Here is a 16,320-nt window from a genome sequence, read left to right as displayed (position 1 = left end):
TCCTGAGTAAGCTGCCCCTTTCTGAGACCCTTCTCCAGCCCCAGGAGTGAACCCCTTCCAGGTGGCCAGCTCATGCCTCTACTTCTTTCTGGAGTGGGATCCAGAAATCCAGCCACACTCCAATGGGGTTGCCAGTTTCCCCCTTCATGGGTGCCAAACCCATTACCTCTCAGGTCCAGATGTTCTTGGACTATGCCAAAGTTCCCTGTTGGGACCCTGTGGTCAAGAATAATTTGCAGAGACACAGGAACAGGAGTATTTGTCCAAAACATGCACAGTGCTTAGAGAAGGCAGATTTTTTAAATAACAAAAAGACCTACAGGACCCATTGTCTTTCTTATGTTTGACATTCCCTTCTAGCCCCTTGGTGTCTCCTGTTCTTTCTGGACACCAAGTTACAGCTTGATCACTGCAGTTCCTGCCTCTCACTCTGTCTGTTTGTTTTTCTTCACCCTGTTGGCTCTGGGTCTTTTTGTCATGTTCCAGCAGAGCCAACCACTTCCTTTTTAACCCTTCAGGGTCTTTTGATCTCAGCCCTAGCCTTAGGAAGAGTAAAACCTCCTAACATGGATGGTGCTAGCCAAGTTGGTTCTTCCCCCAGTTGATGACCCAGCCCATTGTTGTCTTAACCCTTTGAAGTGGGTACCTCAGAGGCTGAATGACCCATCATGGATTCATTAACAACACACGTTACAACCTCCTTTGCTTTAACATTACACAGTCATAGAATCACAGAGTCAGAAGAGACCTCAGAAGGTCATCTAGTCCACCCTTCTGCTTAAACCAAGATCAATCCCCAGACAGAATTTTGCCCCAGATCCCTGAATGCCACGCTCAAGGATTGAACTCACAACTGTGAGTTTAGCAAGCTTATGCTCAGACCACTGAGCTATCCCCCCCGGAGTCAACTGCCAATATAGAACTAAAAAGGGAAACCAAATTATACATCATATTGTTAAGCAATAATACAGACATTTTCTGACTTTGTGACACCTCCCAAGTTCAGACACTTCAGTGGGGCTCAATGATCAGAAAAAAACAACTGTGTTTATGGAAACAAAGAAGTTACTCTTGGTCAAGTATTTCCTCAGAGCCTCCTTGACTTCTTGTTCCTCAGACTGTATATGATTGAGTTGAATGTTTGAATAATGACCGCGTACAACAGGGCGAGGGCTCGATCGGTGTCGACAGAGACATTGGAACTGGGCCACATGTAGGTGATAAAGCCGCTGCAGTAGAAGATGAGTGTGATTAAGTGTGAGGAGCAAGCGGAGAAAGCTTTGTGTCTCCCCTCTCCTGAGTGCATCTTCAGAATGGTGCAGATGATGCTTGCATAGGAGGTGATGATTAAGATTAAGGGGACTATTGTTAACACCATAGTGAGAAAGGAAATAATAGCATTGATGAGCGATGTGTCCGTGCTCATCAGCCTAAGCACTGGGAGGATGTCACAGAAGAAGTGGTTGATTTTATTCGGCCCATGGAAGGGTAACATTAATATGGCTGTTGTTTGCTCACATGCCACCAACTTGCCCACGATCCACACCATAGCTGCCAAGCTTAGGGTGACCTTTCTGCTCATGATGAGTGAGTAACGCATGGGGTTGCATATGACAATGTACCGGTCATAGAACATAACAGTCAGCAGGCCACACTCTGTGCTGCCAAAGAAAATGTAGAAGTACATCTGGACTGCACAGCCCAGGGAAGAAATAGCCTGCTTCTCTGACAGGAGGTTGGTCAATGTCTTAGGGATGATCACTGAAGTGTAGCAGATCCCCAAGACTGACAAGTTCCTGAGGAAGAAATACATGGGGGTGTGGAGGGCCAGGTCAGCAACCGTGACAGCAATGATGAGGCCATTTCCTATCAGTGGGAAGAGGTAGATGAGTAAGATGAGGACAAAAAGAAGGGGCTGCAGATGCTGGAGGTCTGAGAAGCCCAGAAGGATAAACTCTGTCACTGCTATTAGGTTTTCCTCCATAGCTCGGTCCTGTTGAGACCACATAGGTATTTAGATCCCTTTCAGGGGTTTCCATGGGATCTCATAATAGATAGAAAGATAGATTAGATAGAATAACAGTTACATAATCAGCTTCACCCTGTCCCCTTTCTCATCTCTCTGTGTTCACACAGCTCAGGTCTTCTATCCCTTGGATCTTACTCATCTCTAGCTGGCCATTCTGACACCCTGTCCCATACTCACCTCAGGAACGGACATTGGTAGCTGCTGTGTCCACTCCAGAGGGGCAGTTAGGCCATACCTGAGCTGCGCTGCGACCCAGTGCACTTGGTCACAATGCCTGGAGTGGGGGGCTGGGTACAGCCCCGCAGGACAGGCACTGCAGGAGCCACCACTGCAGAGTGAGTCATGGACACACACAAAAAGTCATGAACAAATGGGAAAATCACAGTGTCTGTGACTTCTTTCCCATTGTGACACACATGCAGCCCTATGAATGATTATTAAAGAGCACCTCCACATATGTTCCCACTTCCCTACCTCACACAGTGCCATCCCATTAATGAGAATGAGATACCAGAGTGTTGAGAGAATAAACACTAGACAAACCAATAACAAACAGCCCAGACACATGGCTGGTCTCATTTAATCTTATACTTCTCTGCCAGCAAATGTGGTTAGATTTACCTCTCTCTGTTACTGGAACACAGCTGGACCAATTTCTGTTCTTCTTCACAGATAAGATTCTCCTGTGTGTCTGTGGGACTCTCAAATCTGGGTGAGATGAGAGAGAATCCTGTAGATGAATATATTTTAGGTGTCATTGAAAATGACATTGCAAATAGATAGAGTCGATAGGCAGATAGATGAATCATTCATTACTATTAGTTACCTTGATAGAAAGACATTTTGCATAATACCTTTGAAAAGACAGAAAGAACAAAATTAAGAACAATTCTGTAGATTAGATACATAAGAGTAAATTAGACTGAGTGATTAGATGAGAGAAAGAGAGAGAGAGAGAGAGTGAAAGAGATTGTCTATTTTTCCTTCAATTCTGGAGATAATTTAGGTGTTGATGGCTCCATAAAATGAACTTGGGGTCATAATAGTAAAGAAGGAAAATGCCTCAGACTATCCCACAAATACTTTACTCTGAGCAGTCAAACCTTCCCACTTCTAAGCAGTTCCAGCATTTCTGAAAGTGACTTATCTTGACCGAGAAGCTTCTCTGCTAGTGAATCTCAGACATCAATCCTTTTTGTACTGTTCAGTGACTACTGGGATAAAATCCCCAGGGTTCTACTGACTATGGGTGCCTGAGAGAATTTTTAATTGTATTCTGTTTGTAAGCACTTTGATCAATTAAATCAACTCAGCAGTAAAGAAACTACCATTAAATTCAGAGATGGTCCAGTCCAAATTGCAATGTCAACTGTTCTTGTTGATCAAGGTCAGAATATTGGTTTACTCTCAGTTCTCCAAGCATTTACAGTAGACATATTCTTTATCATGATTAAGATGTGTTTGTTGCAATAAGGGTCTGACACCTTAGACCCTAGACAATTTATATAAGCTTCTCAGGAACAGGCTTCTGAAGGACATGTAACAAGGATGTATAAATTGTATCTAGAAATGTCAAGAACAAATATAACTGATAGGTAGGCCAAAAGCTTTAAGCACTAATTGCCAGTGATCTCAACAGCATAGATCTTGGTGGAACTGGTGTGAGATCTGACTAGACTTTAAGGAGATATGGTGTTCACTTCATCATGATCTCAACATCCAACTGGGAACAAATTGCCCCTCCCCCTGTTGGCATTCTCAGGATGGAACTGAGAACTCACTGGACCATGAGTAGTTATTAACTCCCCTCTTAACCCTAGTGTGACTTCTTAAAGTCAGAGCTGAGGCACACTGGTCAAGAGTGTGTGTAGAGAAATTCACAGTGCTGTTCCCATGCTGTGATAGATCTACAGAAAGCCAAGTACAGCATCCTCCAGGGATATCAGCTCTTCCCACTATTAATTTCTAAATCTCCAGTTCAGATCTATCCCCTGGCAGACATGACTCCAATTTGTTACCACATGATGGCTGCTTGTTGTCTCATGTGAAATGTATGCAGTGGTTCTCAAACCAGTTCCCAGCAGACAAGTTTCCATGTCTAAAATGTATTCACTAACAGCCTTGGAAATAATTTGCAAACTTCTTGTTAAGTTCATCTCAGTAGCCAAGGGCTAGTGGTGAAATTCACTCTAGTGTCATTCCAATTGAGGGTAACTTTCAGCGTAAACCGGACAATCATCTCCCTTACACTCCTTTAAAAATCCTGGCCTAAACCTGCAAAGGCCTTGAGTGGTGCACAGGCCTTGAGTGTATTTGACATGGAAGTATCATGGACAATGAACTAGCCTGCGACACATGGATGCAGGCTCCCCAAGGCAGGGCTGAAGCATGTTAGTGGGACAGTGTGCTGGAACTGTCAGTACTTCAGCCATAGCCTGAGATGTTTGATGGGTCACTGGAGGAACTCTGTCCTTGTGTGTAGAGTTGCATTATTGCCTTTTTTTATAAGTTTTTTCCTCACCTTCCTCTTAGACGTCAGATCTTTGAAATGGACAAAATTATGTCACTGATGGCAACAGTCTCAGCCTTTAGAGACAATCTTTTCTTGACCATGATTTTCGCCAATCATGATTATTAAGAAGAGGTGGTATATGAATAATTAAACCTCTGATTTGTAAATATGTTTGTGAATAACATAGTAAGGACACTTCTCCAATGACCTGAGAGAAGTCTGTTCCAAGAAGATTGACTGTTTATAGGAGGTAGCTGAGCATCAGCTTTTCTGGGTTCAGTTCCTAGCTCTGGGACAGGAGTGAGTGTAGCAATAAAAGTGTGTTGGGTGGGTGGCTTGGGGGCAGACGGGAGTCAAGATTTTTAGAGAACAGAGCACATCAGGGAGCTGGATCTGAGTATGTATGTATGTCATAATCTCTCTCCTCCTTCCTGTGGAGGCCAACTGTCTTCTTTAATTGAAAGCTCTTCAGAGAAGGGACCAAATTTTCAATTATACCCTTATTATGGGCAGATCAATAGATACCCTGTCCTGTTTGGATCATCTGAGCATGGATATCACTCCCTACATGGGTGTAGACTTGGATTTTCAAAGGATCCTAGTGGATTTAGGCTCCAAAATGCAATTCAAAACCAAGGGGAGTTGGGTGACTAACAGTCTCAGCCTTTAATATTTTAGCCATATCATAAAAGTCTACAAAAATGACCGAATGACCATAGACTGGTGGGCAGAGTCTGTAACTGGTTTCATTCCCCTGAAGAAAGTCTCAGTTTTCAACAGACTGGGAAGGACTAAGGAAAGGGATTCTTATTCTGGGACATGATTCCATTAAAACATGAAGGCGAAGACTCACAATCATCCAATTCCTATTGACTTTGAATGGCATTTGGGAGCTTCCTCAATTAGAATTTTGTGAAATTCCAAGTGGGCTGTCAATGTAGTTATGGAATACACATCTTGTACACCTTGACAAATTTCTTCACACCCATCCCGTCAAACTTTTCACACTCTAGATGTCAAATTTGGTTCTCGCCCCTCAGTGCTGGTTGGTCAGGGGGCAGTGCTAAGAGACTTGATCGGGGCAGTGCTAAGGGGGGCATGATGTAGGTCCTGCATCCAATGAGCACCTGCTCTGGGGCACAGGCAGGAACTTTTGGTGGTAGTTCCTCCTCTCCCTTTGACCAATCAGCACTGAAATCCAGAAATCACAATTGTCAATATCTTCTGAAACCACACTTCCCAAGGCATGAGTTATGAGTGTTTGGTTTTATCTCCAGCCCCCATGAGACCTTCTGCATCCTGCCCACACTCCCATCTGTCTGTTGCTCTCAATCTAGGGCTCCATGCAAGTCCCATGGGAGCGTTAGCCAATTGGTGGGGCCTTGTGGTTAGTGGGGCCCTCAAACCCCAGACCAAACCGAGAAGGTATCTAGGTCAGAATCCTGACCTCTAGTCAGTCAAGTATTGACAACTTTTGCATCTCCAATCTATTTTGAAAATCACCACCTGAATAGATAGAGTCAATAGTTAAATAGATGAGTCATTTATTTCAATGACAAGTATCAGAGAGGTAGCCACGTTAGTCTGGATCTGTAAAAAGCAACAAAGAGTTCTGTGGCATTTTATAGATTAACAGACGTATTGGAGCATAAGCTTTAATGGGTGAATACTCACATGCATCTAACAAAGTGAGTTTTCACCCGTGAAAGCGTATGCTCCAATAGGTCTGTTAGTCTATAAGGTGCCACAGGACTCTTTGTTGCATATTTTGATGAGTTAGCTTGAGAGAGATAATGATGCACAGTTCATTTCACCATGATTGCACCATCGCACTGGCATAATATGTGTACCCCATAATCACTCCTACAGAACTGTCATTTATTTTATAGTCTTTACTATTTATTATTCATATTTCAGGATCAACTAGAATCCCCAGTAACAGACCAAGACAACATGGGCTAGATTCACAAAGGGACATAGATGTTCCAGTGCTGATCATTGAAGCAGCTGACTCTTAGTACCTAGAAATTCACAGGAATTCACAAAGACTCAGTTTATCCACCCGACTCCCTATACAATGAAAGGGGAAAGGTAGGCACCTAAAAATGGGATTGACAAAAGCCAGCATGCTCAGGGGTTCCTCATCTAGGCTAGCCAACGGGAGATTCCAGGGAGGTGCCTATCTGTCAGCTGTGAACACTTTCTTGGGGTAAGGCACCAAAGGTGTTTTTCACAAGAGGCCTGGGGAGTGAGAAGGATGCCTCATTCATCACTCTTAGCTCAGCCATTTGGGTACTCAACTAGGAGGCGAAAGATCCAGCTTCAATTTCCCCCTCTGCCTTAGGAGAAAAGGGATTTGAACAGGGAACTAACACTTCCTAGGAGAGTACTATAACTTAGAAGAGTACTATAACTATTATTCTTGTTTAATTTTCCCTCCTTTCCCCTCACAAAACCCATTCAGAAGTTAATATGCTTCCTTGAGAAGTTCATGTTTCTCTTCAAGGCTGCCCTCAAGGAATGTTTCATCTGCTGGTTTCTCATGCTGAAGATGAAGGGGCTCATGAGAAGGGTCACCACTGTGTTGAGCAGGGCCACCAGCTTGTTGAGTGAGATGTCGCTGCCTGAAGGCCGGACATACATGAAGATGCAGCTGCCCATGGCCCATAGTCCATGATGAAGTTGATGACGTGGGAGGAGCAGGTGGAGAAAGCCTTGTTGTGTCCTAAGTGGGATGTTATCCTGAAGATGGTGGCAACAATATAAGTGTAGGACACCATCGTCAGAATCAAGGAGCCCAGCAGGATGGCGGAGGAGGTCATGAAACTCAGCAGCTCCACAAAGCTCGTGTCCACACAGGACAGCTTGACCAAGGCCAAGCCGTCGCAGAAGAAGTGGTCAATCTGGTTGGCATTGCAGAAGGGCAGGGTGATGACCGGGATGGTGGGGATGATGGCAGCCAGGAACCCCGTTGCCTAAGACCCCACCATGAGCTGGAAGCAGAGCTGAGCATTCATGACCATGGTGTACCGCAGTGGATTGCAGATGGCCACATAGCGGTCATAGGACATAACAGCCAGCAGGACAAACTCACCGTTGCCCAGAAGGAAGTAGAAGTAGCTCTGAGTGATACAAGCCAGGTAGGAGATGGACCTGTCACTGTCAGAAAGCTGGAAATCACCTTGGGTAGGACAGAAGATGTAATAAGGATCGCCAAACAGGAGAGGTTCCAGAGGAAGAAGTGCACAGGGCTGTGGAGGTGACGGTCTAAGAGGATGATGGCGATGATCATGATATTGGCAGACAAGATCAGCAAGTAAGAGGCCAGGAAGCCAATAGCAATGAGGCATTCCAGATGGTAGGGGTAGAGGAAGCCAATGAGGGTGAATTCGGTCACGGTGATTTGGTTCCGCATGTCTACACTGGATCTATCTGTGAGGGGTAGAGGGAGGATGGGGGGAATAGGGAATAATGTGTCAGATGAACAGGAGAAAAGAAAAGTAGAAAAACAGAATAGTAGAGAAGAGGAAAGAAAAGATCGGAAGAGAACATAAAAGGAAAAGGAAGAGAGATAAGGAGGAAAAAATGATAAACTGTAGAGGAGGAAAACAAGGGTGAAATAAGAAAAGTGAAGAAGACAAAAGAACAATACATCAAATAAAAATTTACCCTGTGGGCAATGGGTGGGATAGGAAGAACAACAAGTCAATGTGAGAAAGGAAGGGAAGACAATGTGAAGAGGAAACAAATGGCAAACAGAAGAGGAAAGAAAAGTGGAGGAGAGAAAAGCCCCCAAAATAAAGAAGAGCAGAGCGGGGTGGAATTGTTTCCCTGGGCAAATTTTTTACTTTTTTTGGGTGTGGGGGAGAGAGGGGAAGAAAAAAGAAAAGTTATCTTCTGAAAGCTCTTCAAAATTTCTGGTTTTTATTTTCTTAATGAAAAGTCAAAAATTGTCCACAGAAAGCAGACACTTACCACAAAGGTTTTAGTTTAATTGAAAACCCATTTCTTTTTTTTTCAAAAACAGTTTTGATAGAAATATTTGGACTAGCTTTAAAAATAAGGAAAGAAAAAAAAAGTAATAAGAGTGAGTGGGTGAGATTCTGTGCCTTGCATTGTGCAGGAGGTCAGACTAGATGACCATAACGGTCCCTTCTGACCTTAAGTCTCTGAGTCTAAAAGAAAGGAGAAGTAAAATTAAAATAAAGGAACAGAGAAAAGCAATAAAGGAAAGGAGAGGGTGAAAATAAAAGGAGAGAAATGAAGAAAGAAAATAAAAAGGAAAGGAGAAAAATGTAGGAACCAAAAACAAAAGGGAAGGAAAGAAAAAAAGCAAAAAAGAAGAAAAAAAGATGAGTGAAAGAAAAGGAAGGAGAGAAAGGAGAAAGGGAAAATGAAAATATAAGAAAAAAAGTTATCAAAATTGATAAAGAAAATAAACCCCAGGCCCCAGAGCCAGGTCTTGATTAAGCTAATAATTAAATCAAGGCCATAGGCCTCAATCATACTAACATATAGAAAGTAAGAAAATAATCATGAATAATTATTACTAACACACCTGAGGCTAACTCTCTGATTTTATTATACACAAACCATGGATAATGCTGCTAAACAATAAAATGCTGCTAAAAGGGTTAGAACTGACATAAAGTTCCTTAAATAACCAGTCCATCACTGCCGAAATATACTAACAGCTTCTAGTTCATTATAGTTCATTAAGTTGCTCGTGTAAGCATAAAATATAACTCATGATAATTTGGCCAAAGGTACAAACAATATGTATTTTTGGACACAAGTTCCTCAAAAAGCTTAGCGACGCGTAACAGCTTAACCGCAAGTAAGGGAAAACCGAGGTGTCAATGTCCTGACAATTACGAGAACTTTCCATGAGGAAGTAGAAAAGAACAGGCTTGCAATTTTTAGCTCACTTATGATATATAGAAATATTAATAGCAATTGTTTTCAGAAGATGTCATGTATTAGCCAAATAAGGTAATGACGGATGTATAAGCTCATATAATAATTTGCGGTTTTAAGCTTTATAAGCACAGGTATCACTGCTGTAAGGCAGAGCGACTTACCCCTTACTAGAGGATTTGTCGTCTCTCCGTGTGTACACATGTATCTCTGATTAATCAATAAAGAAGAGCCTCAGGCTGTCTGATCAACTCAACACGGCGGTGGTCACTTCCACGACAAAATGAAGATAGAAGATATTTTAAAAAGGAAAGAGAAGAGGGAAAAGAAAAACAAGAAAAGGAAATAAATAAACAGAAAGGGGGGCAGAACAGCTACTCACGTTAGTCTAGGTCTGTGATGTTAGGAAGATACCATAAGGCCAAGCTGGCTACATACAGATTGAGCCCTGTGCCTCAGTCATCACCAACTACTGTAAAACAAATTCTTGTAGGGTAATTTTTTAAATTCTAGTCCCTGCTCTTTTGGATTAAATACTAAAGTAGTTTATTCTGAACGTCTTCAAAGAGTGAAAAGTAATAATCATTCTGATTTTTCCCTTCCCGTCAAGCCGTGAGAAGCCCTCAAACAGCACCTGCAACATCAGGGTCTTTTGACTTGTCCAGCGGGTATTGTCACATCTAAGCGAATTGTACTTTCATATGTTGACTCTAGTTCTTCTAGTCTCACAATCTACTTGCCATTCTCTATGAAGTAGGTCTGCCTCAACTGGGTGAGGCTGATTAGTTTTAATGATCACAGGTACCCTAGGAGATCCACTCACTGGAGAATCCCAGAGCTACTTTTTGAGATGTACATGGAAAGATAAAAAATCATGACACTTTCCAGGAAATTTTAACTAGGTTACCATCTGTGAACCCAACTACTGGTACCTTTCAGAATGTTTTAGCCTTTGCTAATATGTCATAGAGTCACTTGTGATGGCAGAGACCTTTCATGTGCAATTTAATTCATTTCATGTGCCTCCTACCATATAATTATTGTGCTCCTTACACTTCTTTGGTATGCAGCATAGTCAAGTGGGTTATGCACTGGTCTGGGAAACAGGAGATGCTCACTTCTAATTATTTGTATTCCATTTGCTCAGGGCAGGTCCTTTAGCACTAAGACTCAGATCCAGAAAAGCATTTAGGTGCCTAACTACTGCTGTGACAATTGGGCCCATCATTTTTGCCTGCTTGGGAATTAACTATGGAAAGTTCACTAATAAATGTTATAAACAGGTTAAGTCCCAACCGCTGCCTCAAATGAAATGGGATTGGAGGGACTTTAACAATAATAGCTGCAGCCCATCTCAACTAATTTCTTCACTTTCCCTCCAAAGGACAGTTATTACCATCTTTGATGCCATCTAGGAGACTGACAGATGAGAGTGGTTGTTTTTTTTTCCCTTCTAAAACTCTCTTCAGCTAAAAGGACAGGGAGCGAGGGACATTGTTAACATGAAAACCTTATTTAATACCTTACCTTTCAAATGCTTTAACTATGCTTTCGTCTTTTCTTTATCCTTAATAAAAGGATAAAAGGATTTTAATGGTGTGTTTGCCATGGGATTACGCAGGCGGAGGCCTGTGTGTATCAAACCCTGAACCTTGTTTAACATTGTTTGATGTTGGACAGTGACAGGGTTATGGTAACACCTTTGACTTTTTGGGCCCACGTATTCCATCTTAATTAACACAACACTACTACTTTAGACACCTACGTTCAAAATTTAAGCAGCACTGAGATCCTCAAAGCCTCCACTTAGCTGCTGCCTAACCCTGTAATTATCTTCATTTACTCGATGCCTAAAGTTTTGCTGCAAAAGTCCCCTAACTGCTTATGTTTCTGCTTCTAAGCATGCACACTGCTGCCTCACTTGAGGTGCCTCGTTGCCTCTCAAGTCTGAGTCCCAGCCGGATCCTCAAACCAGGTGAACATAGGCATTGCTGCACTTCTTTCTCCTGTAGGACTTCATCTGGTAGGTGGGTTCTGAGCATGCCGAAATCCACACAAAACAGCGGAGGGAGAAAGGAGGATTTCCCTCATAACTAGGCTAGGAGGGATTCAATTTTTATTGGTGAAAATTAATAAATGTCGATTTCACCAAACACCCACAAACTAACGAAAAAATATTGCCATTGATAATCAAAATTGACAGATAGACAAAGTAAGAAAAATGCTACCTGAGAACTTATTACAGTTTGATTTAAGGATATTTACTTTGTATATTTTTACATGTGATGTTGACAATGTGTATTATAACATTTTGTAAAGCTTTAACTATTTGAAAGTCAGCATCTACTGTCATTAAATAATCATTGTATGATCCCCTCCACCATAATTTCCTGCAACTGTGAAAATTTAAAAAGATAAACATTGTGGTGATGGGGGAGAGCTTAACCCTGATTTTGCAAAACTCTGAAATCCTAAATCAATAAAAATTGGGGGGGGAGCTTAAAAATAAACATCAATAATATTGCTCAAAATTACTTTTTTTTAAGAAATCAATTCTGCCAACTCGACTCATAACTTGTAACCCAGGGGTAACGACACATGTGAGAGATGAGGGATTCTATGTTCCTAACTTCTTATTTCTGGTTTTCACTGAGTGGCCAAGGCTCAGATCCACAAACAGACTAAGGACTTGCAATGTGTGGCAACACCTCATTTTAAGAGACCAAGACAGCCAGTGGATCCACAAGTCCTGATTAGGCACCCAGGCTCCCTATACAATGAATGGGAAGAGACAGGCACCAAAGAATGGGATCCACAAAAGCCATCATGCTAGGCAGGGAGATGCTTAAATTAGCCAAAGCCAGATGCTGATGAGAGGGATGTGTCTTAAGCCTGCCCTTCTCAGGGAGTTCAGCTCCTAAATCTGGGCTGGAGGTAGGCACCTAGCTCTTTTCAGATTTTCAGCTGTGAATCCTCTCTTGTCATTTTTTGCAAGACATGCCCGGGGAAGAAGAAGCAATGCTTTATAGCTTTTAGCCCACTTGTTAGAACACTCACCTGGGACGTTAGAGACCCAGAGAGGGAATCTGAACCAGGGCATCTCACACCCCAGGTAAGCAATTGAGCTAAAGGTCCCCTGCTGTCCCCTGTGTGGATTTGGGCTACTTCAGAGCACTTCTACTGGATCAGACCCTGAAGGTGAGATAGGCTAAGAATTGCCACTATGAATGACAATGAATAAACCCTGGGCCAGGGACAAGATCATGAGGATGACTCTCAAGCCTAGTGTTTTGAGCATTCATCTAGGATGTAGAAGAGCTAAGTTAATGTTTCTGTTTATTATTTATACATAGTGGAGCAGCTTCAACATCAAAGACAAAGAGAAAGCCCTACACTAGACCATCCCATAATCCAATGATTTGGGCTCTCTTTTTGTAGTGTGGAAGACCCAACTTCACAGATCTTCTCCACATAAGGTGCGGGGGCAACTGTTGGGTTTTCTATAGCACATTGTGGCCAATAGACTTGGGTCAGGTCAAAACTTTATGTAAGCGGGGGAATGGTCCCGCTACTATGAGGAACTTTCCTGGCTTCTGCACTACCCCGGTGAAGTGGGCTAGCGAAAGGATCTGAGTCCTGCTCCCACTTCCTTTACCCAGAGGCCTCCCTGCCCTTGAGGACTCCCTTTCCATTCTCAAGTCTGGCAGAGTCTTTATAACCCCAACAAGGCTGGGCCCAGGATTCCTGGGGGGCTCAACGCACAACCCTGCTGTGGTCACCCAGGACAAGGGATAGGGTGCCCCAACTCCCGGGTACTCTCTTTGCACTGCGCATCTCCCTAACCCACTGATCACATCATACAGTTTAAAGCAAATACAAGTTATTTAATTAACAATTTTTAAAAAAGAATAAGGAAAAATGGTAAAGGTTAAAGGAAAACACATCACCCCGCTCTGTGCCAGGGACCATCACAAACAGTGTCTCTGGACATCAGAGCACTTCACAGTCTGTTTCTTGCAGGTCCCAGGCCTCCTTCTCAGGACCTGGCTGTGCTGCAGGGACTCCGCGGGTCCGACAGTTGCTCTGGTGGTGGCCACACTCTCTCAGGCTCTTGGTGGCAGGACCCTTCTCCCCAGTGTCACCCCTGCGCTGTCAGGGTTATGATCCCCCTCCAAGTCTGGCCTGCAGAGCCTCTTGGCTGAGGCATCTCCCTGTGCTGGGCCCACTGCCCAGGGTCCCGTTGCTCTCCCCAGCTGCTCAGTGCACCCAGCTCCAGACTGCTCCAGCCCCAGCTCCACACTGCCTCAGTACAGGCTGCTGCTGCTGCTCTGCCTTCCGTCTCCTGGGCTGCTTCTCTGGTCCTCCTGGCTCCAGTTGCTACAGCTCTACTCCCAGGGCAGGTCTGCTCTGAAGGCTGCTTCTGTGTCTCTCTCTCAGCTCTCACCTGCTTCCTGGGCTGCTTGTCTGGCCCCTCTGGCTCTGGTTGCTGCAGCTCTCCTCCCAGGGCAGGTCTGCTCTCTCTGGGCTGTGCTCTGGCTTTTTGGGTTGCAGTTCTGTTCCCAGCAGCTTAGCTTGGGCCCCTACTCTTGCCTTAGCTCAGCCCCACTCTGTCTGACCCAGGCAATTTCAGCTCACATGGAGACCGGACCCACTCTGGCCTTCTGTCTCTTTGATTAGCCTGCCTGCCCTGTTAATCAGGCTGACCTGGAGCATTGGCCTTTCACCATTGTTCCTGGGGACTGTCAATCTCAGGGTCCTGATTTACTATCGATCCCTCCCCTTTTAGTGCTGGGAGCTAGCAATTAAAATACCCCCACTGAATGTTAGCAAGGGGATAACAGTCCCCTTACATTTATTTATTTGAAAGCTAGAAGCCAGTGGGCGGGGCATTCACTCAGGCCAGGACTTTATAAAGCTGTGCACAAGCGACCAGGGAGCTTAGCAAACAGGAGCTGCTAACAGGGAGTTTTGCAAGGGAGTTTGGAAGGGGAGTAAGAAGGGAGTGGGGGTCCCTTGTCGGTCTCATCTGTGACCCATTGGTCCCCTGAACCTAGAAACTGAGCCACATCCAAAACCTTTCTGTTTACAGCAGAGCGGACAGGGAGCTGCAGACGGGAATTTGAGAGAGTTTGACAGAGGGAGGCTTACAATGGTGAGGAGGACCCGCAACACCTGTGCCAGCACTGCTTCTGTCTTCTCCACCTGCACCTGTAGCCAGACAGAGCACCAAAGCATGGATGCTTTTACCCAGATTCTGGTGTGAGCTTGCAAAGACTGTAATATGCAATTTCCACTTCCTGATATCCAGGCTGGGGATGGCATCCAATGTGAAAGGTGCCTACTGGTGGAATCTCTCAGGCAGCAGGTGGGAGAGCTACAGGAGGAGGTGGCTAGGCTGAGGAACATCCATATCCATGAGCAATTCTTGGACAGTATCCATGTGGAGACAGCTGACGTAGCTGTCCCAGTTGACAGGACTGCTGACACACCAGTGGAGGAGATGCTTCAGGGTGTATCGGACACACCAGTGGAGGAGGAGGCTCAGGGTGAACACAGCCAGCTGGTTACTTCTAGCAGCAGGCAGTGCTCCACCCCTGCTGCAAACCCTCCTGCTGTGGTAAAAGATAACTGTTATGCTGTTCTTGATACAGGAGAGAAGGAATCACCTCCAACAGTTAAGGAGGGGAAGCCTCGTACACCTAAGGCTGGGAGGTCTGCTGCCACCACTGATAAGAAACGTAGGGTAGTGGTGGCTGGAGACTCTCTGCTGAGGGGGATGGAGACACCCATCTGTCGCCCTGACCGTTCATCCCAGGAGGTATGCTGCCTGCCAGGGGCCCGTATCCGAGATATTACAGAGGCATTGTCGAGGATTATCCGGCCTTCTGACTACTACCCCATGCTACTCATCCATGTGGGCACAACTGATACTGCGAGGTGTGATGCTGAGCAGATCAAGAGTGACTACAGGGCTCTGGGAGTACGGGTTAAGGAGTTTGGAGCGCAGGTGGTATTCTCTTCGATTCTTCCTGTTGAAGGTAGGGGTCCATGGCAGAGACAGATGCATCGTGGAGGTGAATGCCTGGCTGCGAAGATGGTGTCGCCAGGAGGGCTTTGGCTTCCTCGACCACGGGATGCTATTCGAGGAAGGACTGCTAGGCACAGATGGTGTTCACCTTTCGAAGAGGGGAAAGGCCTTATTTGCGCACAGACTGGCTAACCTAGTAAGGAGGGCTTTAAACTAGGTTCGATGGGGACAGGTGCGCAAACCCCACAAGTAAGTGGGGAGCAAGACCTGGGAGATGGATTGGAAACAGGAGGGAGCACGGGCTATAATGGCAGTGAGGAAGGAGGGTCAGGGAAAACCTGGGAGGCAAGATCAAACCAGTATCTTAGATGCCTATATACAAATGCAAGAAGTATGGGTAATAAGCAGGAAGAACTGGAAGTGCTAATAAATAAATACAACTATGACATTGTTGGCATTACTGAAACTTGGTGGGATAATACACACGACTGGAATGTTGGTGTGGATGGGTATAGTTTGCTCAGGAAGGATAGACAGGGGAAAAAGGGAGGAGGTGTTGCCTTATATATTAGAAATGTACACACTTGGACTGAGGTGGAGATGGACATAGGAGACGGAAGTGTTGAGAGTCTCCTGGGTTAGGCTAAAAGGGGATAAAGAACACGGGTGATGTCGTGCTGGGAGTCTACTACAGGCCACCTAATCAGGTGGAAGAGGTGGATGAGGCTTTTTTCAAACAACTAACAAAATCATCCAAAGCCCAAGATTTGCTGGTGATGGGGGACTTCAACTATCCAGATATATGTTGGGAAAATAACACTGCAGGGCACAGAC

General features: G+C 44.5%; 1 protein-coding gene and 1 pseudogene across 1 annotated transcript; both read right to left on the bottom strand.

The window, feature by feature from the left end:
• Positions 1 to 1,087: 1,087 nt before the first annotated feature.
• LOC115644152 (olfactory receptor 10A7-like) lies at positions 1,088 to 1,984 on the bottom strand. Its single transcript, XM_030548269.1, has one exon. The coding sequence runs from the start codon at positions 1,982 to 1,984 to the stop codon at positions 1,088 to 1,090; it is 897 nt and encodes a 298-aa protein (XP_030404129.1).
• A 5,007-nt stretch (positions 1,985 to 6,991) lies between these two features.
• Positions 6,992 to 7,956, bottom strand: LOC115644146 (annotated as a pseudogene).
• Between the last annotated feature and the right edge of the window lie 8,364 nt (positions 7,957 to 16,320).

The sequence above is a fragment of the Gopherus evgoodei genome, unplaced genomic scaffold, assembly GCF_007399415.2.
Source record: "Gopherus evgoodei ecotype Sinaloan lineage unplaced genomic scaffold, rGopEvg1_v1.p scaffold_92_arrow_ctg1, whole genome shotgun sequence".
NCBI classification, from domain to species: domain Eukaryota; kingdom Metazoa; phylum Chordata; order Testudines; family Testudinidae; genus Gopherus; species Gopherus evgoodei.
This window is presented reverse-complemented; position numbering and strand designations above follow the sequence as displayed.